The 25,394-nt window shown below is 37.8% G+C and overlaps 1 protein-coding gene across 1 annotated transcript in view; it reads right to left on the reverse strand.

Moving 5' to 3' along the window:
• Dock4 (dedicator of cytokinesis 4) overlaps positions 1 to 25,394 on the reverse strand; it is a 445,877-nt gene that overhangs the window by 25,524 nt on the left and 394,959 nt on the right. Inside the window, 9 exon segments of the mRNA XM_047560480.1 lie at positions 175 to 341; positions 2,014 to 2,155; positions 5,634 to 5,738; positions 7,546 to 7,632; positions 9,710 to 9,858; positions 18,246 to 18,339; positions 22,191 to 22,251; positions 23,260 to 23,355; positions 23,500 to 23,526. Coding sequence (XP_047416436.1) covers positions 175 to 341; positions 2,014 to 2,155; positions 5,634 to 5,738; positions 7,546 to 7,632; positions 9,710 to 9,858; positions 18,246 to 18,339; positions 22,191 to 22,251; positions 23,260 to 23,355; positions 23,500 to 23,526 — 928 coding nt within the window.

A 25,394-nucleotide genomic window follows, 5' to 3' on the forward strand; every position in this document is an offset into this window, starting at 1 on the left:
AAGCAACCCCCATCGCTCTGACACATGCCAGAGTTGAAGAACCACATATTAAGGGAATTCTAGAGCCCCTTCTGGCTTTGTCACTACTCTGAGTATTTAGCTAGAATCTTGCCCCAAGGAACTCAGTCTAGAAGAGTGTATGAGGAGAAAGATGGAATTAGGACAGCATGGTACCTTGAATTCATTCTCCTTATCTTTCGTGCCTTTGTGAAATGGTCTATCATAGCGGAATTTCCAGATATGATTCACTTTATAGAAACTTTTGATGTTGTCCGGAACACCCTCTCTCTGCAGGACCTCCTGGCTCTCTGGAATGGGGGTCACAGCATATATCTGCAAATCTAAGATTAAAGAGTCAAGGAGGGAACCCAACTTACAAACTTTAAAGAAGTCTGGTTTGAGCTGGACAAGAGTATGAGTAACAATCTTGTGTTTCCATTTTGGCTTAAGTCATTCAAAAAAAATTGCCAAAAAGATGTTAAGAACACACTTCAAATCATATTTCAAATTATAGGTCTTGAACTCATTCTAGGTAGATAATTCTAATGAAGGGTTAGTTTTAAATTTCCATGACCTGTGAATTTGTGTATTACTTATCTACATGTGTGTGTTGGGGGGTGGGGGGATACTTTGGATATTAGGTACTCAAAATTAGAACACTCCTAATCCTTGAACATGAGACACTATTTTTGTGTGTATACTGGGGATCAGATCCACTTGTACATGCTAAGCAAGTGCTCTATAAGTGAGCTATATCCCCAGTCTTCTGTTTTAAAAATTGTACTTTGAGGGCTGGGGCTGTAGCTCAGTGGCAGAGCGCTTGCCTAGCATGTGTGAGGCACTGGGTTTGATCCTTAGCACTGTATAAAAATAAATAAATAAAATAATTATATAAAAAAGAACTGTAAACCTATAAAAAATTGTATTTTGAGACAGGGTCTTACCTAGTTGTGCAGGCTGGCTCACTTGAAAGCATCCAGCCTCAGCCTCCCAAGTAGATGGGGTTACAGTGAGCATCACAGGCCTGCTGAGGCACTCTTTAGCCTGCACATGGTCCTTTTAAACTTATTGTTTATTTATAATATTAAGTAAATCCTTATGTAGCCATGACCAAAGATAGAAACCAGAACACTGACAATGACTTAGATTTACATGTGTGATGCTGTGAGCATAACTGTATTTTTCAATTCTCCTAAACCGGGTATTTGATGAGCAGAGTATTTAGTTGTAATTGATATTTTAAAAACTCCATTAAAGAGCTACCATATTTACTTATATGTTTATTTTCTCTTTTAATTCAAAGAAAAACAGCTTCTTTTGCATTTTGGCTTCTGCTTTAAGATGGTATCCGTAATTATCACTTGGAGTTTCACATATTTTTTAAGTTCATTGGTTTCAGGCAGAGGCAGGGGAATTCAGGAAGGAGTAAGGGGATGAACTGCCTTAGTCTGTAACATCTATGTGATTTCAGCTGACTTGCTTGTGTTTAGATGATGGGTGTGTGAATTACATGGTAATTACTACAGGTGTCCAGGATGTCACAGTTAAGGGTCTCCAAAGATGCTGAAGATATCTCTTTTTCTCCCTTTCTTCATTCCAGAATAAAAGTATTAAAGGAAAAAGGAGTAATGATGTGTACCTGCACCCCTGAACATATTGCTAGCACCCTGAGTTGAAGTAGTTTCCACAAGATAAGTCAGAGGAAAATTGTTCTAAGGGAAATCAGTGAAAAAGAGCTTTAAAAGCAAGGTTGGGATACAGAGGAGTTTTAATTAAAAGGGAAAAAGTACTTTAATAGAATCTGTAAAGGATTTCTTTTCATCTGACACTGTGATACTAAATAGAACAATTTCTGTTCAGAAGGAGCTAGGTTAAAATTAAGACAATGAGAAGGAGGAAGAGTAAGAACATGGCTATCTAGAAGGGCCCGGGGGCTGAACCCAGTGTGCAAATGCTCTGCAGCTAGCAGCCAGAACAACCTGACTGGAGTGGAGTCTTTACAGGTGTGGATACACTGAGCTTCTGCCTGGAAGATGGTCTCATCGGGCTGGTTGGCATGCTGCATGGCGATGGCGTGGGGAAACTCGTTCAGCATTCTCTGTTGGAAGGCTTCTAGCCTCTCGTAGTCATGCCCTCGACACACAAACTCCTTATTCTAGGGAGTAAAACCAAAAACAAAATTAGGACAATATAGGTGATTGCATTTATTACAGAGATAATGTTAAAAAATGCAAGGCAAAGATCATGCATTTCACTCTCCACTGCTCTTAAGGAGACCCAATAGAACTTCTCACTTTTCCTGGTTCACTTGGAAGAAATGCAGAGATGTGTTTGATTCTCAGAACACCAAAGTACAAAAATGAAGCGATAGTGGTTCATCTAAAGGTTAATGCACACATGTGGTAAAGATGATTCTTATAATTAAGACGTCAAACTCATGCACATAAATTCATACTTTGGAGGAAAAGAAAACAAATACAACTAAAAATGCATTCTTTCTGAAAGGCTTCTGAGGTCAGCCTTAACACTTCCACTGAACAGAACCTTCAGAGGAAGGAAGACTGAATCCATATGTATTCCAGCTTTCAAAAGGGCTGGCAGAGAAACTTCCCTGCCATAATCAACTCAGCTTAGATGCCTATAATCAAGAATCCTCTTAACTGCCTGAAGCTAGGGTTCAGGAGTTTCAGGACACTGCTAAATGTTGGACATATTTTTGATTTTTTTTTCTTTTTTTTTTTTGTAATATATAATAAGTCTTCTGTGGGTCAGAACTCTGTCTCATTCAGGCGGGGATACTGAAGATTATTCTTGAGGTCAGCCAGAGAGCTGGAAAGATGGGCAGGTGTTTGAAAGGTACCTTAATGGACTAATTAGATATGAGGGAAGCCTTTCTGACAGTTTCATGGTTGTGAAATTAAAAACTTTGAGCATAGTTATTGACCAGACAGTCCACGCTTATTTAATCTGTACAACCTTGAGAGGGAGTCACCCACCTTGACTCCATTCTATAATTTGGGAACAGATTCAAAGGCTTTTAGCACTTTATCCATGTGTATAGTACTTAAACTTAGGTCTGAGTTCAAGGGCTGAGCTCTGGAAACTCCAGACATGGCCTGATATGCTCAGGAAAACCTCCTGGGAGCTATCAAGACCAGTGAGAGCTCAGGCCCTAAAGAAGAAAAGAAGAGAGCAGTTTGTGCCTGGGAGCTAAGGCCCCAGGTTTTCAGGGCTTTCCAGGCCTCTGAGGTTCCTATTATTATATAAAATGCCCAAAGGAAGAGCTCCAGGCTGCAGTGAGAGTCAGAAACCACCAGCTGCAGATGGGATAGGTTCTGAGATTCTACCTCATTTTCCACAGCTCTAAATTAATGGTGATCCTTTGAAAAACACAAGTTAAGGCAAACTTTCTAGAAACTAGGAACTTAAATAATCCTACATCTAAAACTTCCTAGATACAAGTTATACCTTTAGATATAGATAAAAGTTCTGACTTCTGATGCTGTATTTTAACAATCTTACTCAAAAGATAATATTCTCGATAAAATAGAAGACAACACATCCTAAAGGACTGCCAAAATAAACATCCGAATACTCCAAAACTTAAATATTTTACAAACACTTGCATATAATTTTACCTTGTAAAATCAGAGCAGTTACTCTAAGCTCATAGCCTTCAGTGGTGTTAGGAAACTATTTTGAAAGAAAAGCTTTGGCTCCAATATTTTGGTTTTCAAGAAATAAAAAGAAATTAAGCACTTTCCTTCAACAATCTTCTGTTTTAAAAGTCATTACTTTATTAATATAAAATTCATCCTTTCAAAACATGCAACTCCAAGGATTTTTTTTAGTTCGTTCATAGAACTGTGCAACCATCAGAACAATTTAATATCGGAATATTTTGCATCATCTCAAAAAGAAACCCATGCCCATTCCCAAGCATGTCCTTTTAGTCCCCTATTTTCCCCCAGCCCTGGAAACCCCAAAACTACTTTCTGTGTCTAGGGATTATCTATTATGGAATTATACAATGTGGCCTTTTGTGACTGGCTTCTTTCATTTAACAGAATACTTTCAACTTCTCCCACATCAAGGCATGAATCTGTACTTCATTTTTTTTTTGTTGTTGGGTCTACTATATATTTTGTTTATTATTTATAAGAGCCCTTTGAGCTGGTTCTACTTTTTTGCTATTGTGAATATTGCTGCCACAAACACCCAGGTACTGGTCTTTGTGTGAAAAAGCATGTTTTCAGTTTTCTTTAGTAAATACGTAGGAGCAGATCTGCTGGGTCATATTGGCCAAAAACTCACTTTGCATAAGGGGAAGAAAAACCTACTTAGATCATATGATTGTATAAATGTATTCATTGAGTTTTAAAAAATTATCAAATAATTGATCAAATAATTAAAAAAATTTAAGGTTGATGTTTATTTTTAAATAGAAAAAAACACTAGAATCTGAGTTCTCAGAAAAAAAAAAGGAAAGAAAAAGTCAGGCTCTGGGATTCTGAAGAGTGCAGTGCCCTTTAGAAACCAATAGAGGGTAACCATTCTCTTTGATTTTGAAGTAAATTCCAATTATATCCAGAAAAGCTGTTTTCAAAAGACTGATGATATAGAGATTGATTTATTATAACTGACTTTTACACAAGAGTTATTGCGTTAGCCAATGGAATTTTCCAATTTGCTAAACTCTTTTTATAATTATGGCTTCTCAACTACTTCTGAGTTTTAAAGCCCCTACACCTTTATAATAATTGCCCATAATATATAGATATATGGGTACCTCACTGTGTACTTGCTAGCTAAACTCAGAGTTTGATCAGGGCATCATTATGGTTTTGGGGACCCTAGGCACTTTGCTTTTATGGGCTCCATCCCTCATAAAAAATATTTTAAATTATTTTGTATGACTGGTTTGATAAAGAGATGGACATAGCAATACTAACATTATCTAATGCATAATACACAATATATGTTGTATATTATAACATTTTCTTCAACCTAAGTGTCCATGTTTTCCCTTCAGATATTTAAAATAAATTAAAAGTTGTATGGATTAAAAAAAGTTGTCTGTACTCCCAGCTACTCAGGTTGAGGCAGGAAGATCACAAGTCCAAGGTCAGCCTAGACAATTTAAATAAAGCGCTGGAGATGTATTCCAATGGGAAAGTGCCCCTGGGTTCAACCCCCAATGTCCCCGACCCCGCCACTTTCCATGTGGTTCTGGAGGTAGGTTTCCACATGATGTGAAACTGCTGTTCTTCCACAGCCTGCAGCCCCCCGCCCCCTGTGGTGCTCCACTCCCCACCTCCGCCTGTTTTTCTCTAATGCCAACTGTATGAAAATTGCAGACTGGGAATCTGTGAATATCAACCTGTGAATATCACAGGAGAGAAACTAAATTACCGAAGACTGCTCATAAAATACATTTAGAGATAGATTGTTGATTCTTGGGAAGGTATTCAAAACAAGACATTCTGGTTTAATATGGTGTCTGTAAACTAAAAAAAAAAATTTAAAAACTCATGATGTCATTACCTGTCATAAAAGTCATTTATATTTTAGTTTTCTTAATTGGAAAATCTGTATGAGTAGGATGAAAGCAAATTAAACAGCTTATTACTTACTCTTAAGAAAAATGGAAATTTTTTCCCATAAAATCCAACTCTGAAGAACTCTGGTTCTAGACGCTGCTGGTCCATAATTTTGTCATACAGAGAGGCTTCCATCATCTAGGAAGGCATCAGAGAAGGTGTAAGTATTCTATTCCATTTTCAGCCCTACCCATTAATAGAAGAGGATATTTTTTCTGTGTAAAGGAAAACTCCATTTTAATTCAGTTGGAGAAAAGAAGCTTGACTTTTTTTTTTTTTTAATGTTTTAAGATAAAGATCAACAAACTTAATCTAGAAGCATCCAGAGAAGAAATATTTTAGGTTTTGCAGGCCATGTGGTCTCTGTCACAACTACTCAACCCTGTTAGGCCCACAGGCTATAGTTTGGTGACCCCTGTTTAAAGGACCAGGTGTATTATTATATATTATCAACACAGCAAATTATCTCTATGCATATAGTCTGTTGAGGAAGTATTTTATTCAAAATTAAATAGAAAATGAACTTGAAAAAATGGAAGCAAAACCCTTCTGGAGCATTCTTATGCCAGATATAGTCACCTGTGGATTTGTCTCCACTTTGTACCTAGTAATTCAGAGCACTTGGAAGATGCAACCTTGCACAGGTTGGAACAGGGATAAACCAATCAACCAAACCAAAGGAGACCCATAGTGTAAAGTGCTGTCTGGACTGAAAGCTCTTAAGTGTGTGTCATTGACAATGTTCAAACTATGAAGCATATAAAGCTTATGGTTTCCCTTTTAGGGTATGATTATCATCCCTAGGGTTTCCAGAGAAAGACTAAGACTGCACTTGAAGACTTCCCCTCACCCCCAGTAACAGCACCCCAAAGAGCAGTTGGTGTGAAGTGTAATGCTTTGGGTTTATAAAAATCTTAGTGTCTATGGCACCCAAGGGCTCTCACGGGTAAACATTGTAACCTCACTTCTGTTACAGGGACAGGATGCCAAGAGAAGAACAGCAATGTTTTTATATAAAACTGCAGTGCCTGCCAGAGTCAACGTGATGAACTGAAGTTAAAACAAGGTTTTTTTCATGCTAGAAGAAATATCAATGAACTGCTGACATGAAATACTATGCCAAGAGTATAGACCCCATTCCTGCCAGGTGAATAAGTAACTTGTGGTGCAAGGAATTTTGAAAGCTATTAAAGGTTTATGGTATCACTTCTTAAATGGCTACCTCAAGATTAAAAGGTGATATCATGATCTTTTTTTTAATATATAAGAGCTGATGATCCTATTTTAGAAATCCCAAAGAACTTTAGCACCTTATATATTACAAAATGACACAAAATGTTTATGATGCCCAGGAATAAGAACTTGGAGGACAAGAAGTACTTGTTTGAACCTAAAAGGAAAGGTGACACAGAACAACTGACTCAGGAACAATGATATTAACGTCTTTGAGCTTCTGGGTATTAAAACCTGATCTAAGTTTAGTAAAAACATATTTTCAGAAACTAAAGAGAGGTAACACACAATTTGGGCCTAATTTATTTTAAAATGGGCTAGCTAGTCATTTCTACTATTTTGCTTTGCAGATCATAGTGCTAAGAATGGCACACAGTTACAGAGATTTGTATACAATTGGGAAGCTCTTAAAACAATGTAAAGATTTCTACAATAAACTTAAAATATGAATCCTAGATTAGACTGTGTATTTCAGATGTATTTTAGAAACAGATGAAGGGCTCATTTTGGTATATTAATCAAAAACATCACACAGATCAATTTGCTATTTCTCTGTATACACAGCTGAGTACGCTTCAGAGAAAACACTTATCTTAAAAAAGGTTTCTGCAAGGCATATCAAGATGATCACAAAGCTGATTTCATGGAACAACAGTGGAAAGTTAATCAAAAAGGGTGCCATACCCTGATTAGGATGCACCCCGGTACCTACCCGCATCTTGCTCAGGTTTCTGTAGTCATAGTAACTCTCGTACTGCTCTGCAATCTTTCGGCACAAGATTATGCCATTCTCCCAGCACTGCGGACAAATGAATGATATAACTGTAACCCAGATGAATGATATAACCTTCCATCCAAGGGTCGGGATGTGACTGCTTTCAGATCATGAAGACTTATTCTTTAATCTTTATAATACACCTTGAATAGTATCGCTGCAATTTTAAATATGAAAACACCATGTAATTAACATGCAGATTATTTAAAATCTTTAGAAAGTTGGAAATGATACCGCACCACTACAGTCATTAACATATGGTGCAGAAACAATATTTTCTGGTGTTGTTCAGAATCATCATCTTGGAATAAGTGTAGTTCCACAATGGCCAAGTAGAGGGATACACACCGGCCCTCAGTGCTGAGGAGGGAAGGACTGCTGACCCCCAAGGACCAGTTATCCAGGATGGTACCCCAGATTCCTTGCTGGGCTAACTTGTATTTACAAATTGTGAGGGTCTAATCTGGCTGATTACTCTCAGCAAAAATGCAAAAAGTCATTGTTTTAAAATAGGCATCAACATACTTTCTACAAAGGGCCAGGCAGTCAATATTTTTGGCTTTGAGGATCATACAGTCTATCCCCCAATCACTTATTTGTTAATAGTATGAAAGCCTCCACAGATAAGAATGAATATAACTGTGTTCTAATAAGTATTCTATTAAGTATAAGTATTCTAATAAGTATTAGAACACAAAAGCAAATTTTGAGTATTTTTCACAGCTATGAAATATTAATCCTTTGATTTTTTTCAAGCACTTAAAATTGTGAAAGCTATTTGTAACTTGTAGGCTGTACAGAAACAGGAGGTAAGCCATTTGACCTGTGGGTCACAGTTTATAAACTTTGATCTGGCACAAACTCCTAGAAATGGGCCAATATGAAGTCAGAGGTTTTATAAAAGCTTATCATATAGTTGGAAATTTTATAGCAAGAGGATACAAAGCCATTTCTTTTGCTACTAATATAATGCTATGTCAGTGTAGTCAGATAAATAATAGAGGAGGATATGAAAGAAGCAATTTCCTTGTATCTCATTTTTAGGCATACTCAACTTTATTCTGTAAAAGAATGACAGCACCTAGTTGTATTTTACTTTCCTATTTAACCTTTGCAATTTGGAAGAGATATTTTAATCCAAGATACACCAGTGAAACACCCAGGAGTTCCCATCAAATAAACAGTAGTGGCCAGATTCACAATGGTTTTAAAAAGAGAACTGCAAGCCCTTGAAGAAAGAGAAGAAGTGATATGGAGAGAAATACTTAATTGTACCAAAGGTTGTCAAGACCCCAGGCATCTCTACGTATATGAGAGATGCCACATACTTTTTAAACAAATCCAGTTTTCTATATTTTAATTTAAGAAAAAAAGTGGAATGGGGTAGAACATGTGCCAATTTGAACAGCAAACGAAGGGTGATAACATTTTTTCAGAAAATAAAATAGCTGAGTGTTATGGTCTGAATGTTTGTGCTTCCCCCTAAGTCACATGTTGAAATCCTAACTTCCAAGGTCATATTAGGAGGTGGGGCCTTTGGGAGGTGACTATGTCATCAAGGTGGGACTCTCATGAATGGCATCAGTGCCATTATAAAAGGGGCTCCAGAGAATTGGCTTGTTCCTTCTGCCATGTGAGGACATAGGGGGAAGGCACCATCCGTTGGAAGCAGGCCTTCTGGACAGTTAGTACTGAGGCCTTGATCCCAGACTTCTCAGCCTCCAGAACTGTGATAAATGAATTTCTGTTGTTTGTCAGTCACCCAATCTACCTATTTTGTGATAGTAGCTAGTATGGACTATGACTGGATGTCAAAGCTCCCAGATCAGTTTATCAAAGTGTAATGCAAAATTCATGCACATGGGAATCTTCTAGAGTCCTTAAAAATCACAGATTCTCCAGCCCCATGCTACTTAATTAGAATGTCTAGGCCAGAGCCTGGTGATCTGCATTTGAACAAGCTCTTGGGTGTTTCCAATGCATATTAGAGTGTGAGGATTCCTACTCAAGGAGGTGAGCATCGGTACTCCAGAAATACAAGGAAAAGTGACAACAACAATGTCATCTCAGGAGGGACCATGGGTCAGGCAGGGCCACTTACTTTGCCTCTGTCAAAGTTCTGGATGATGGTGAGGTGCAGGTGCTCCTTGCGCTGCCATTCTGTTTGCATGGGGTAGGTCAAGAACTCCCTGAGGGGCCGATCAGACCACTCGAGCAGCTCGTCATACAACAGGAGAGTGTACGCAGCCTCTGCAAGTCAAGTGAGGAGGCAGGAACTTAGGTGGGACCCCAAACCACTCCCCTTCAAATGGGGTCAGAGTCAAAGTGGAGAAAAAAATATTTTTTGAATTCTGTGATACAGTTGAAAAATGTCCAGAATATACGCAACAGCAGTTTAATGAATGGTGAGTTCCCCTGGATCTGGCAACTGTGTTCAGACTTATTCAATTCCTAGTATTCTCCATCTCTCTTTTTGTCCCCCTGACTATAATGTTCATACACTATGGGCGTAACACACATGCTCAAAGATTTCTTGTAGAAGTTGGTTCGAAGATGTAAGCAGGGCAGGGGACATGCTTTTGTTTGGTAGGACAATTCATGGGGATTACTGAGACTTTTGAAAGGGTGAAAGGGCATACTTAAGAAACAAAACAAGCGAGCAAAAAAGTCATCTCAATTTTTCTGTGTAATAAAGGGTTGAAAAATAGAAACTGGTTTTAGGGGAGGAGACATTCAGGATGTAGCCAGAATTTAGAAGGGCAAGGAAGCCAGTGAGAAGCTCAGTGAAGAAAAATGACAAAAACATCTAGCACCACAGCAGGAAGAATTGGAGAAAGAAGATGAGATGAATAGAGGGGTTCGTTTGTGTGTGAGAGAGAGAGTTCGTGAGCAAGCATACTGTCGTGGGCTGTGTGAAGACCCCAATAGTTGGCCCCACAAATTTCAGTGAAGGCTACTGAAATCATTTCATGCTTGGTGTGGGTGAATTTCCTGTAGGAAAAAAAAGAAAAAAACTAAAAAAGGGGTGATTTTCTATACACACATAAGCAGAAATGCTGGACTGTGGACTCAGCATGGTTAACAGATAGGTAATGTATTTTATAGAATACTTGCCATACTGCAGATCTCTTCTTTTCCTGAACCACAAATAGGGTCAAAAAGAGCAAGAATAGGAACCAGAATTCACTATCATTGATGAAAGACTATAATATTTTTCCTCTAACATTTTAACAGGTAACTTATCTTCTAAATTGAATAAAATGGATAAACCCTATGCTACTAATCCATTTAACTGCCACGCCATCTGTCTCTCAAAAGCATTAATAGTAGCCTCTAACACGCTATCAATACATGGTAGATTTTTGTCTTCATTTATTTGCCTTAAGGCAACTACACATAAATTTCTAAAGTAACATGTTAAGTTCTAATACTATGATCTGGCCATCTCCATGTATAAAACAGTGTAATCTGAAAGACCTGCAGTCCTATCATTTTACTCTTGCCTCAGTACAGAAATCCCAGGAGACACAAATTCTGGCCCTTTCTTCTCTTCAATTACCCTTGCTGAGCTCATACAATCTCCTGGTTTCATTTTATTTTGATTTTTTTGCAAAAATTTGTATAACCCTCAAGCAGTCTCTTTCTTTTCCCTTCAGTTTGTGCACTTCTACCAATATGATCGTCCTTCATTGCAAATAATCATGTTGCTCCCCTGATTAAAAGCAGTCAATGGCTCTCAAAAGCTAAAACAATAAATAAATTTAGGCTTCCTAAGAGAGAGGACTGTTCAAGATCTGGCTACTGCCAACCTCTCTGCTCCATCATTGCTCCACAGAGTTCCTTCCAGCCTTTCCCCCTTAGCTGCCAGAACAATTCCTAATTTCTTATAAGGTTGGACCTCAGGAGTTATCTTTACTTCTTTCAAATTTCTTTGGTGACACACAGCACTCAGAACACCCTTCTCACAGCTGCTCACAGGGAATGACTTAAGGACCATGAAGGTCAAACTTATATAGAGAGAAGAATGTTGGATGCTGGGGGCAGGGAGAGTGGGGAATTAGTGTTTAATGAGTACAGAGTTTCAGTTTAGGAAGATGAAAAAAGTTCTGGAGCTCAATGGTGGTAATGGTTGCATAACACTGCAAATGAAATTATTGCTGCTGACCCATATGCTTAAAAAAGGTTAAGATGGCATATTTTATGTTACGCATATTTCACCAACATTAAAATACAAAGAAAGAGCAATAAATATCTTCAGTCCCCACAACTGCTTTCCCAATCACATTTTTCCTTGGAAGGTCCAAGGATAGTTGGAATGTGAGGCGTGGGTGAGTCGCTCCTGGAAAACTCTGGAAAAACAAGGAGGCATGTATGGGTTGCCAGGGGAAGCTGACAATGACTGAACGGTGGCACGGGAAAGGTGTGAAGACAAATGACAAGTGCTTCAGGACCTCATCTGGGGAAAAAAATGATATATATTTAAGAGAAATGGTGTGTGTAGAGTAAGCCGTAGAAAACTTTTATTAAACAAAAGCACATGTACTTTGAGGTGCGGACAATGCCCTCACCCCATGAGGCTGATTTTGAACCAGCTGAAAAACTGTGAATGTTTTCATGCACGGTCATATATTTATTCTGCATCTTTAGAAGACAACATGTATTGAAGAGGGATGGATTTCCTGCAGACCATCTTTTAAAAGGTGTTCATGATTTTAAACAACGTCTATCACCACACAATTAAATGTATGCTATTCCATTTTCTGGGAAATGTGCAGTGAGGGCACCAATATGCAAAAAGAAGTAGCACAGAGGAGTGCAGATGCATCAGGAACAGATGGCAGCATTGCAAATGGCTGGAGAGGGTTAAACCACTTAAGCAAAAAGAAAAGTTTTCCCATCCATTCCACTTTCTCCAAGGACACACCAAAATGAGCACAAAAGAAAGAAGAACAAAATGTTACATGGGAAAACTACTTATTACTTATGACTTTGGGGAACATAAAACTACAAGTTCAGTAAATAAGGAAAGAAAGACCCATTTCTGAAATATCTGATAAATTTGGACTTTACTTCAGAGAACCAAAATATATCCATTTCATATCTGGACTAGCTTGTCCTCAGTTCCCTCTCTCATTATGGACTTGAAAATAAAACCAGTTTACTATGTTGTTTCCTTAGTGAATCAAGACTTGTCAATACTGAGGGAAAATCTTCCTTCCAGGTGTTAAAAACTAATTAATGGTTCATTACTGACACACTTATTTAAATCTTACATTGCTACCCACTATTTTAAGAAGTTAGAAGACTTGAGAAGGACGTATCATCTCTGTTCTCAAAGAACTCACCCTTTATCTGGATATTATCTGTATACCTCCTCCATATATATATATATATATATATATATATATATATTAAATTTAATATGTAATCAGTAGGAAAAATAATGTGACAAGTGCTCCCTTGGAAATATGAAAAAATACAATGGGGAAAAAAAAGAAATGGAAGGATCAGTTTGACCTATGGGTGAAAGGTCGTTTCACCTTTCCAGTGGTGGGCTGGATCCATTGAGGAGGAGATCTCTGTATTGGAGGAGACTGCAAAGAGGTGATAGAGGAGCTGGTCCCATAGGTTGAAAGGAAGGTATGTCCAAGTGAAAAGGTGAGTGAGGCTGGATAGACAAAGGGTGGTTCCATTACGATAGACCTTGAATAAAGGATTTGAACTTGACTTTGTAGAATGATAAACTGACAGCAGACTCATATCTAGAGAAGGGGTTAGGGAATTTTTTTCTTAAAGGGCCAGACAGAAAATAATTAGGCTTGTGGGGCAGGTGGTCTTCATCCCAATCACTCGAGTCTGCCACTGTAGCACAAAGCAGCCATAGACAATACAAAAATAAGAGGGTATGGCTGAGTTTTAATGAAACTTTCTTTAAAGAAACAGGTGTTTGACCTTCGAGTTGTAGTTGGCTGATCCCTGCTCTAGAGCATAACTCTGGTAACAGTTTGGAGTCCAGGCAAGAATGATGAGGTCTAACAGGGGCAATGAAAGTGGGGACAATGAAGAAGAAATGGCTTTGAGAAATCTTTAGGAAATGGAATCAATAGAACCTTATGAAACACTACTTTGAGGGAGGTTAAGAAAACAAAAGTCAAGAATAATATCAAGGTCCACAGATTGAGTAAACAGTGATGCTATTAATTGAAGCAGGGGAACCACAGCTATAGGCATGTTAAAATTCTGGGGACCATTACAGAAAGGATTTCTTTATTCATTTAAGGCTGGGTAGGAACATGACTCAAGAATCCCTTTGGAGAACAGTGTATCCAAAGACCAAGATTTGTAGTTCCTAACTCCAACTAAAAGGTTCTGGTTAAGACAGAGTGAGCACATCCCACTGTCTCTTTCTCAGGGACTACAATTAAATATTGCTGATAGAATATATAATACAACTGTTAGAGGATTCTGAAATCTAAATAAGAGCAGGTAGACTAAAGAGGAGAACCAAAACTCAAAGGATGATCACAAGTCCTTTGGGTATAGGCCAAGGAGTGGGATAGCTGGGTCAAATGGTGGTTCCATTCCAAGCTTTCTGAGGAATCTCCATACTGCTTTCCAGAGTGGCTGCACTAATTTGCAACCCCATCAGCAATGTATGAGTGTTCCTTTTTCCCCACATCCTTGCCAACACCTATTGTTGCTTGTGTTCTTGATAATCGCCATTCTAATTGGGGTGAGATGGAATCTTAGGGTAGTTTTAATTTGCATTTCTCTCATTACTAGAGATGTTGAACATTTTTTCATATATCTGTTGATTGCTTGTACATCTTCTGTGAAGTGTCTGTTCATTTCCTTAGCCCATTTGTTGATTAGATTATTTGTATTCTTGGTGTAGAGTTTTTTGAATTCTTTATATATTCTGGAAATTCGTGCTCTATCTGAAGTATGATTGACAAAGATTTTCTCCCACTCTGTAGGCTCTCTCTTCACATTACTGGTAGTTTCCTTTGCTGAGAGAAAGCTTTTTAGTTTGAATCTATCCCAGTTGTTGATTCTTGCTTTTATTTCTTGTGCTATAGGAAAGGACTTAAAATCAGCATACTACAAAGATACAGCCACATCAATGTTCATAGCTGCTCAATTCACAATAGCCAGACTGTGGAACCAAATTAGGTATCCTTCAATTGATGAATGGATAAAGAAACTGTGGTATATATATATATATATATATATATATATATATATATATATATACACAATGGAATACTACTCAGCCATAAAGAATGATAAAATTATGGCATTTGCAGGCAAATGGATGAAATTGGGGAATATCATGCTAAGTGAGAGAAGCCAATCTCAAAAAACCAAAGGACGAATGATCTCACTGATAAGCGGATGATGACACATAATGGGGGGTGGGAGGGGTTAGTGCTAGGGTTAGGGTTAGGGAGGGGGGCAAGAATGCAGGAAGGAAGGACTGTATAGAGGGAAAAGAGGGGTGGGAGGGGTGGGGGGAAGGGAAAAAATAACAGAATGAATCAAACAACATTACCCTATGTAAATTTATGATTACACAAATGGCATGCCTTTACTCCATGTACAAACAGAGAAACAACATGTATCCCATTTGTTTACATTAAAAAAAAAAGAATGATCACAATGCATTGAGTTCAGTTTTTATGTTTTGACTCCCATGTCTGACTTAGATTTCCTTCTGTCAGTACAAATGGGAAGGAAGGATGAGAGCTCCCTTCCAGTCAGAGAACTGGGAAGAGGCTATCCTATAAGTCTGTGGACTCTTGTGGCCTCCCTTTAAGGAAGGACTAGGAACAAAGCTGCAAATGGTAGCAGCAGGTGGAGCAATGACAGTAGCAGCAGTGGCTCCATGGGCTTTAAAAAAATTATTATTATTATTATTATTATTATTTGTATTGGGGATTGAGCTCAGGGGCACTTGGCCACTGAGCCACATCCCCATCCCTATTTTGTATTTTATTTAGAGACAGGGTCTCACTGAGTTGCTTAGGGCCTCACTAAGTTGCTGATCCTCCTGCCTTAGCCTCCCTAGCCACTGGGATTACAGGCATGTGCCATATTTTTTTATTGATTATTCTTAGTCATACATGACAATGGAATATGGCCTAATTATGAAAGCATGTAATATAATTTGATCTAATTCAGTCGCCAGTGCTTCCCCTTCCCCTCCTTCCCTCCCACCCTGTTGCTTTCTCTCTACTCTATTGATCTTTCTGCTATTTAATTTTTTGTTTGTTTTTAATTAGTGTACATGATGGTGAGGTTCACTGTGGTATATTCATATATGTACATAGGAAAATTAGGTCATGGCTTTTCTCTCTCACCACTTAGGTCCTAGCAGATGAACTGTAGGGAGACTATAAAAGTATGAAAAGGATCTAAGAATCCTAAGATTACAGCCAGAATCCTAAGCAAGGGAGTCCCTGGGAGTTGGGAGTAATGGAGGATAGAGATGGAGAACTTGAGAAAGAGATATTTTAATTTCTGGAAGAAGTCTTGTGCTCAACTCCAAGGTGCACATTTGTAGAATGGATCATGCTACACATAACTAAGACTCTGAGACGTGAACAATGGTGTGGATCATTGCCTAGGCCCCAGAACTCCTTTGGGTGGTACATATAATGGAAAAACCAGAATTGTAGTGTAAGATTCTGAAAACAAAATACTAGAATCACAAGCTTCAAAAGAGGGTTCAAGACTGAGGTTTGAACCTACCTGGATTGACTGTTGAAATAAAAAGAAAGTCAACATTCTCCAGCAGATTTTAAGAGAACCCTGAGTCTCAAAACATAATATTCAAAAGGTCCAGGATATAATCCAAAATTACTTGACATTCAAAAAACCAGGAAACTAAACTACTCTCAAAAGGAAAAGGCAATTAACAGATGCCAACCCCAAGATGACTCACATATCGGAACCATAGGCAAAGTCTATGAAGTAGCTATTATAACCATGCTCCATGTAGTAAATGTGAGCACTTTTGAATAACTGAAAAGATATTTTTTGGTAAAGAAATTGAAGTTATGAAACAAAAATAATCAAATAGAAATTTTAGAGGGAATAACACAATAACAAAAACAAAAAGTTCAATGGAAAGGCTCAATTGCTGAATGGAGATGACAGGAGAAAATCAGTGGACTGGAAACTGAATCAACAGAAATCCTCTAATCTGAAACAAAAGTCGAGGAAATAAGTGAACAGAGCCCTAGAAACCTATCAGAAAAACAGACCTAATATTCATGTCACTGGAATCCCAAAGAGAAAAGAAGAATTGGTGTAGCTAATGTATTTGGGAAAATAATGCCTGAAAACTCCCAAATTTGGTGAAGGAAATAAGGTTATGAATCCAAAAAGCTCAGTGAACACAAATAAGTTAAACTTAATGAAAACCATGTTCATACATATCACAATCAAGCCACTGAAAACTGAATAGAAATTCTTAAAAGCCAGAAAACAGGTATGCATTAGAATAGGTGAATAATTTGAAGACTATGTATTTCTCATCAGAAACCATGGAGGTCAAACGACAGTGGAAAAATATTTTTAAAGTATTGGCACAAAGAATTATTCACTTAGCATTCTATACTAGCAAATATCCTTCGGTAATAAAGGTGTGCTATACTTTGAATCTGGACTGTCTCCCAAAGGTCCATGTGTTAAAGACTTGGTCACCAGCTTACTGCCACTGGGAGGAAGTAGAAACTTTAAGAGGTGAGGCCTACTGGGAGGTTTTAGGTCATTGGGGGAATACCCTTGAAAAGGATTGTAGGAACCCTTCCTTTTTTTCTTGCATCCTGGTCATGAGGTAAATGGTTTTGTTTTGTCACATGCTTCCCACTGTCATATGCTGCCTTGCCGCAGGCCCAAAAGCAATAGGGTCAATCAACCAAGGCTTGAAACTTCCATAACTGTGAGCCCAGACCTTTCCTCCTTATAAGCTAACTACTCCAGGCATTTTGTTACAGTAAGGGAAAGCTGACTAACACAAGGTGCAATGAAACCATTCTCAGATGAAGGAAAAATAGAGACTCCTTCATCATTAGATCTACCTTAAAAGAAATACTAAATCAAGTTCTTCAGGTTTAATGAAAACAATAACAGGGAAACCAAGAACTTAATGAATGGAGAAAGAGTTATAGAAATGGCCTATATCTGAGCAAATACAATACACCATTTAAAAATTCTTTAAAATAGGTATGAATGTTGAAGGCAAAAACTATGACACTATTTGCTAAAGTTCTGAATGTAGGTAGATGTAACACATATGACAAGTATAACACAAAATGGAGGAGGATATTGGTATCTCTATGGTTATAAAGTTCCCATATTTAACTTGAAGTGGCAAAACACTAACTGTTAAAAGATTGTGAAATGTTAGGTACGTATTTTGTAATCCCAAGAGCAACCTCTAAAAAATTATGCTGAGAGATATAGTCAAAAAATAGAGTACTTAGGAACATACATCCAATTAAAATATATTTTAATTTTAAAGTAGAAATGCTTGAGTCTTCAGCTCTAATTACAAAAAGCAGAGGAGTTATCATGTTTAATACATCAGTATCTAGCCCACTTCCCCAAGTCTGAGCCAAAGACAGAATTACCTGTAAAGTTCTGTGCTTTGAGATGCAGATCATAGAGTTTGTGGATATAGCGTATATACATCTCTTCCTTGTTCAGTTCGGTCTTGTAGAAGTTCTGTAAAAAAAAAAAAAAAAAAAAAAAGAGTACAGGCATGAATAGTTCCTCAATAGTCAGACCTACAATTATTTTCTATTTTCTTTGTGAAGTTAAGAGAACTTGTCTTGAGAAAGAGAAATGATGCATTTTTCCAGGTAAATATCTTTTAAATAAGGTGCTCTGGGATAGATTTTTAATTCAAAACTGCCCATGTTAAACATTATCAATGACTGAATAAGCTCTCAATAACTCTTAGGTTTTTAACCACTGATTCACATTTCTTTGTTACTTGTTATTATTTTTTGTTAGTTTGTCAATAAGATGATCAGCCTATTCAGCTAAATATATTAAAATATGTAATAGATTAACCTGTTTATTCACTTTGCTGATTGATATTCAAAAGGTCAGTTCTTTAATTTTAAATTTCAAGTATTGTTTTCTCTAAAAAGTCTCTAAAACAGGTAAGGATGAGTAAACACAATGTAAAAGGATTCCCTATCCCCCAAGAATTATGTAAAGTGGGTAAATGAAAATACTCTTTATTGTTAAGGTATTACTCTACATTTCTAACTGGTGTTAGAGTATAAATGTTTCCAGTTTATGTCTGAAACATAAAGGGACAAGATATTTTTATTTCTAGTTGTTATTAAGGGGTATTCTTATTGAAAATATCTTATTCATGTTAAAAACATCTGGATGTTACTAAATGGCTCTAAAATGTTATAACAATTATTATCAAAAACTCATTTTTAACTTACCTAGACATATATACTGGTATTTTAAAGGTATACTTATAAGCATCCACATCTACTTCTTTACTACACTGGAAAATGCATTAGCTCTCATTGAACTTAGCAAACACAAGAACTAATGTATATGAATTTGGATCCTAGCAAACATTATATGTAAGTCTAATGAGGTACTTTCTGTGAACAGATCAGTGTGCATTATGAAATTTCTATTTAAGATGCTCAAAACTGCTATTGTTACTTATTGTTGCTATTTTGTCTGATGCTACTTGGTACATAGTTGAAGGAAAATGAGCAGTGACCAGAGGATAAATCTGTTGACATGCAGTAGCAACAAGTTTTTCGAGGGGCCAGAGCCAGGAATTCTGAATGGTTCTGAAGCTGGGCTTTGATGTTGGACTAAACTAGCCAATGTGGCTACTAAAATTGGACTTGAAACCTGATGGTCCTTGAGCAGATGTACCTTCTGCCTACCAACTCACTGGTGCCCATTTTCCAAGCTGAGGATTCTTCTCACCTGGAGACACTGACTAACACTATTAGGTTCAAGGCTTTATCAAAAAGTGTTGTTTTAATTTTTCCAATTCATATCATTATCCTCCTCCTTTCATTTCCTGTAAATTCTTGGCATTCTTTAAAAAGCTAAGTAAATAATGCTATTCAAATCTCTCTCATTATAAGCAAAATCATTTTAATTAGCAAGAATTGTTGTACCATAAACACAGCCTAACAACCCCACAGCAGGTTTCTACATTATTAAAGGCTGATTTGCTCTAATAGCTTTCTGGTAAGAAGCTGTTTTCTTTGAGAACAAAAATAAGTGATAACTCTATAAATGAATAGTTCTTAAGGAAAAAAAAAAGATCTCTCCAGTCGGCAGATGAGAATATTTCACATATGTCTGGCAAAACTTGTGACACAGGAACAAAACAATAATTACATTTCCTAGTATTAGTCATGTCAAATATTATGCGTTTTTGTCGATTTCACAGTAGAGTTTTAATTCTGATCTTATAAGGGAAGTCAGAGCTCTCCTGAAAAGGTTTTGGAACTGATTCTTCCAAAGAGTTAAGAAAAATCTCTCAGAGGAAGTAAGTGGTTGAAGAAAACCATATTGCTGCAAGAAAACATCAAGAACTTTCCATATGGAGTGGAAGCTAAAAAGATTAGCTTCAAAGTGATATATCTGGCCCTTTAATAAGTATTCTTCTCCTGAACTGAAACTGCAAGAGATCTTGAAATGTTGACATTGTCTATATGGACTATTCTTGATCATGGAAAGCTACCAGTATAAATTCTTGTCTCACATGATTGGTGATGGGGCCTCTGGTTTTATTAAATCTCTGGCTTATTCCTATTGGAAGGCTAGAATAAGCACATTGAGGGCAAAGTACTAATCTCTGACCCAAGGAAATGATCTCTTCTTTTATACCAGTTGAGGATAAAGAATCAAGGGACAGCATTAATTTGATCACCTCCGAGTGGAAAGCAGTGTGAAACAGGATTCCTCTGGGAAAAGTGAAGACTTTGTTTTGAGGTTACTGAGGAGACTTTGTGCCTGAAGTTGCCCTCCAGTCAGGGTTAGGGAGACACTGAAGTTTGCTGAGCTCTTGGCTGTTCTCCCCAAACACTGTCATACAAGCAGGATGTGGCAAAAACAGTCTGAGGTTCTTGACCCGATGAAAGACTGACAAAAGCAGGCAGGAAAGCAGGGAAACAAGAGGGGGACTTGACAGAAGGAGTGACTGTTCAAGGTTGGAAGTGACTGCAAGGGGAGAGGTGAAGGGCTGAAGCTGGGAGTCTGGGCTGACGTTCTGGAGGTCACTGGGGTCTGATGACAAACATTAAGGGAGAAAGTGCATAATACATGAACAGGATGTAGCTTGATAGAGGACGCTCAGGTCTCACTATTTTTAGGAACTGATATTGGAGGTGGAGATACAGCAATTAAATTCAAAATGAGAAGGAAGAGGTGGATGTGGTAAAGGAAGACAAAGTCATCAACTCAGAGATGAAGAACAGTGTGACAAAATATTAGGGAAGTATAAAAAGATGGTCACAAGAAAGTGAAAGTTCTGAGCTTTGAAGAGGGACTATGAGAGAAACAAAACAAAGTTAAAAAGACTGAAATCAATGGACTAAGACAAGACTGAATCAAGAGGGGGTAAAAGAAAACTTGAAGGCAAATAGAGAACAACACAGCTTTAAGGGGTCCAGATGATTAGAGGAAGAGTAAGAATGGTTGTATAACTACTTAGAAGAGATATTTCATTTATTTTGCAAAATGTAAGAAAAACAATCCATGAAATTCACAAATTTGGACATGGAAGCACTCATTTTTCTTATGTTTCACAACTGAATGAAGGATATTGGCAATAGCATTAATTTACACTATGTTAAAATATGAAAAATAAACATCTGAATGTGTGGTCATTTTTGTGCTCTGTGGTGACAATAATTAGGTGGGGAACAACATTATATCAATTTTGGTTTGCCCAGGACAATTGGTTTAGACTGTTATCCTTATATAATATTTAATTTTACTCTGAAAAATGTCCTGCCTGGTAGATAAGCTATATGCTCATGATACAATCTTAACAACAGTGCTATCATAAGCTGAAATTGCAAAGATGCTAGTGATTGAAAATCAGTGTGTTAAAAAGAAAACTGTCATTAGTTCACAAAAGAAGAGATCAGTAATGTTTATTAAAATATAGAAAGATTATAACTCTGGAGAAAGGAAAAAGGACACAGATGCAAAAGGACCTCAATCTGGGGATACTGTGCCTTCTCCCAGGAGGGCAGGACGAGGCTGGAGGTGGGGGTAAGCAATGCAACAGGGGTTGTGTTCCTCTGAGATCCCATGAGGTCTGCACTAGGGCTGAGGGCATGCACCTGGCACATTCTGCAATGTTCAGAGCTGAAGATTTTCTGAGCTTTCATGCAATCTGCAGCTTACTATGAAGCTGGAAAACATTTCTAAACTCTTCTAAGAAACATCCAAGGGGAAAAAATTACATTGCAGATTAATAACAGCAACAACAAAAAAAACCCACAGTATTTCCAAGAAGAAAACAAAATGTAAGGATAAAAGGAGGGAAAGGAGAAAAGGTCACTAACCAGAAGGCTAACTGTGCAGCCGATCTTTTTGCCATCTACCTCTCCCATTTTCATGCAGTCCCTAAAAACAAAAAGCAATAGTCAGGACTCAGAACTTCCTTTCTATAGGACATACAAGAAATCTCTATCATCTTACTACTTGCTACTTTTCTATAAATCTAAAATCATGCAAACAACAGCAAAAAAAAAAAAAAAAAAAAAAAATCCCAACTTACTTCCTAGGGGCAAAAATGGTTTGCTCTTTGTCCCCCCACCCCATCAAAAGGTACTATCAGAGACCAGAGGCAATCTGTGTCAGCTCAGAGAAAGGCTCCAGGGACTGAGGGTCTCTGGTGAGGCTGGGGTACCAGAGACTCCTGAGTAGTAGTTTCTGCTGAGAATTTCACGTTAGAATCAAGGTGTTGCTCCCTCTCCATGGACAGGGGCTCAGGAAACAAGAGCGAAGGTGCGTTCAACACCTTCTAAAGTGAGAGGAGGAGCAGCTGGCAAGCCTGACCACGGGCAAGAGAGTGAGGGTTTTGTTTTTACACTAAAACAAAACAACTGTGCATGTAAATGGGAAGAATGCCTTTGCAAATCTAGATAATGTGAAAATTAAAAAAATTAAAGATAGGAAAGGTAATAGTGTGAGTTTTACCCTCACCAGCCCCACCACTTTTAAAAGAGAAAGTCTGATGGTACGATTCTGTTACACTGTTTTCCCCCTAAAATGGAGTCTACTGTCTTCACCCTAAAGTAGATGGACCACAGAGAACTTTCTAGTGACTAAGTCAAAATTTTCTAGTGGTTAAGACCAAAAAAGATTACTTTTATTATTATTATTGTTATTATTTTTGGGAACTGTCAGGGATGCCTCTGAGAACCCTCTTACCTCACCAAGACTTTGAAAGATCATAAAACAAAAACAAACCAAAAAGTGCCCAAATTAAACACTCTGAACTAGCTGGTTAGAAGTCCAGGGTCTGATTGTCAGTTCCTTGATGGACCAAGTGGAACCCTGACTGTATTCTGGCTCTTTGCTATTCCACCTGGAGCGCAGCATATCTGGAAAAGGTGGGATGTGGCTTACCTGTAATCTAGCAACCTCTCCATTAGACGAGTTACAGTGGCAATTAACGAAACGCCACTTTCCCTCCATGTTTCCCGCTCTATTTTCTTTAGCAGACTGGAAAAGAAAGAACCCGGGGCATTTTCAACATTTATTTTTATCAGTCACCATGACAACCATTTTACTTTCATCAGTACCTTAAATGCCTTAGCAACCACTGCAACATTTCACAAGTAGCACAATTTGCAAACAATATCTTACCTAGGATAGGGACCAAATAGTGGAATTCTAATCCAGGAAGCATTGACAAAGCAAATTGATTTTCAGATTATCCAAGTCATAAAATATGAACACATGCACATAATCAGATTTTCAGAATATACAAAAACATCTCACATCTCAAAGACATTTTTTTCCCTAGCTTCTCTCTTATACTAACAGAGGCTTGTGCCTCACCACATCAAATAACACTGCGAGAGGCGAAAACAGGAGTACCTCCAAGTTTACTTTTAAGTAAGATCTTGCTTTATTCACATAAAAATGTTTTCCTACCTCTCAGTGGAATGCATCCTCATCCAAGCAATTCTACCGCAACGCAACTGCTACAGGAAAATCCTTGTACAGGCGGGATGACGTTTTGCGTTTTTTCCTTTCACTTAACATTTGCCCACTCAATACATAGTGTACTATCTGTGCACTCACTCAACAGTTTCATTCATTTTGTCATTAATCACTGAGGATTTTCTAAGTGGTTGTTACAGCAGATTGATGACAAGTACTGAACCACATCTCTCCTCCTACATTTCCCCTCGTTCTTAACACCTTGGAGCAGAGGCACAATGTAAACACAAAATAATAACAATCATAATGGTGAGGATCTGTTTTATTTTCACTCCTCCTCTTGGCAAATTAACATTGTGCTTTACAAGGGCTTCATGACTGAACTTTCCCCCAAAGATAAAAAAACATAAGCATGGCCATATGAGCCCTCCCAATTTAACGATCATCATTTCGGTCTAAAATCTTGTTTCCCTTTCATCATCCTTTAGGAATAAGACTGAGAGAAAATATTTCTCATAAGTACAACTAAGCATTCATGTATGTACTTAGTGAAAAAATAAACGCTAAGGAAAAAAGCTATCTTGTTAAGGCTTTCTTTGCAGCTCGTCTCCCTAATTTTCCTTTTTTTCTTGCTATTTTCATCTCAGTGCTCAGTATTCTGTCTTGTCTCCTCATCTGTTACCTCTATATTCCCAAAAGTTTGCCTTTCTGATTTATTCTAAACTATTTCATAGATTAAGGGTGGGTGGGGATAGAGATTGCATATGGAATAAAACTCACTCTGACAAATCTTCCAGAGGAAGGTCTCCTAGTTTATTTAAATGCATTTTCTTTTAAAAACCTCTGAACACCTCTGTTTCAAACTTAAATGGCAAACTGGTATTGGATCAACTCCTGAAATGAAAAACTGCCTGCCAAAGCAATGCAGGATGATGTAGAAATTTCTTCAAGTGACAGCCCACACCTCATATACTTTAGAGGCTAAAATCCAAAGAACTCGGGTAAAGTAATAATTCTAAAAATACATGGAGACTTCTTTCATGAGTCTCATTAATTTGCACAGCCTCCTGATACAGTAAGGAGTCAGATCCACATAATCCTCTTGTAAGAAGAGGCAAAGCTGTACACAGCCTGTTTTCTTGACTGACTCAAGACCAAAATGTTAGGACTGGGTCTGGAACTCAATTCATCTCTGTTTTCACCCAGGCTTGTTCCTTTTGTTGGGAAGCTTGCCAGTTTCCAGTACACCTGATACAAACTGAGGAGAGATTATCAGCAGCAAGGGAATAATCTTTCTAGATAAGTCATGCCAGACTGGGTATTTCATTTGGTCAATAATCAGGTTGCTTATAAGCAATGGCATTTCATAACATTGGGGATTGGAATAAAACACTGGCGTTGCCATACAACACTGCTCACCAGGTTCTGGGGGTAAAGAGGAGGTGGAATCTGATTCTCAACCTGCCTCCCTCTATATCATAACAGGATCATGCTGAGACCATCACTCTGAACTATACACTGGTGTCTGTGCATACTCTTCTTAAATAATCCAAAGAGAAGAATTAAGTACCTAAGGTATGGTGTTACACAGTTAA

Source organism: Sciurus carolinensis, chromosome 8 (assembly GCF_902686445.1).
Source record: "Sciurus carolinensis chromosome 8, mSciCar1.2, whole genome shotgun sequence".
Lineage (NCBI taxonomy): Eukaryota > Metazoa > Chordata > Mammalia > Rodentia > Sciuridae > Sciurus > Sciurus carolinensis.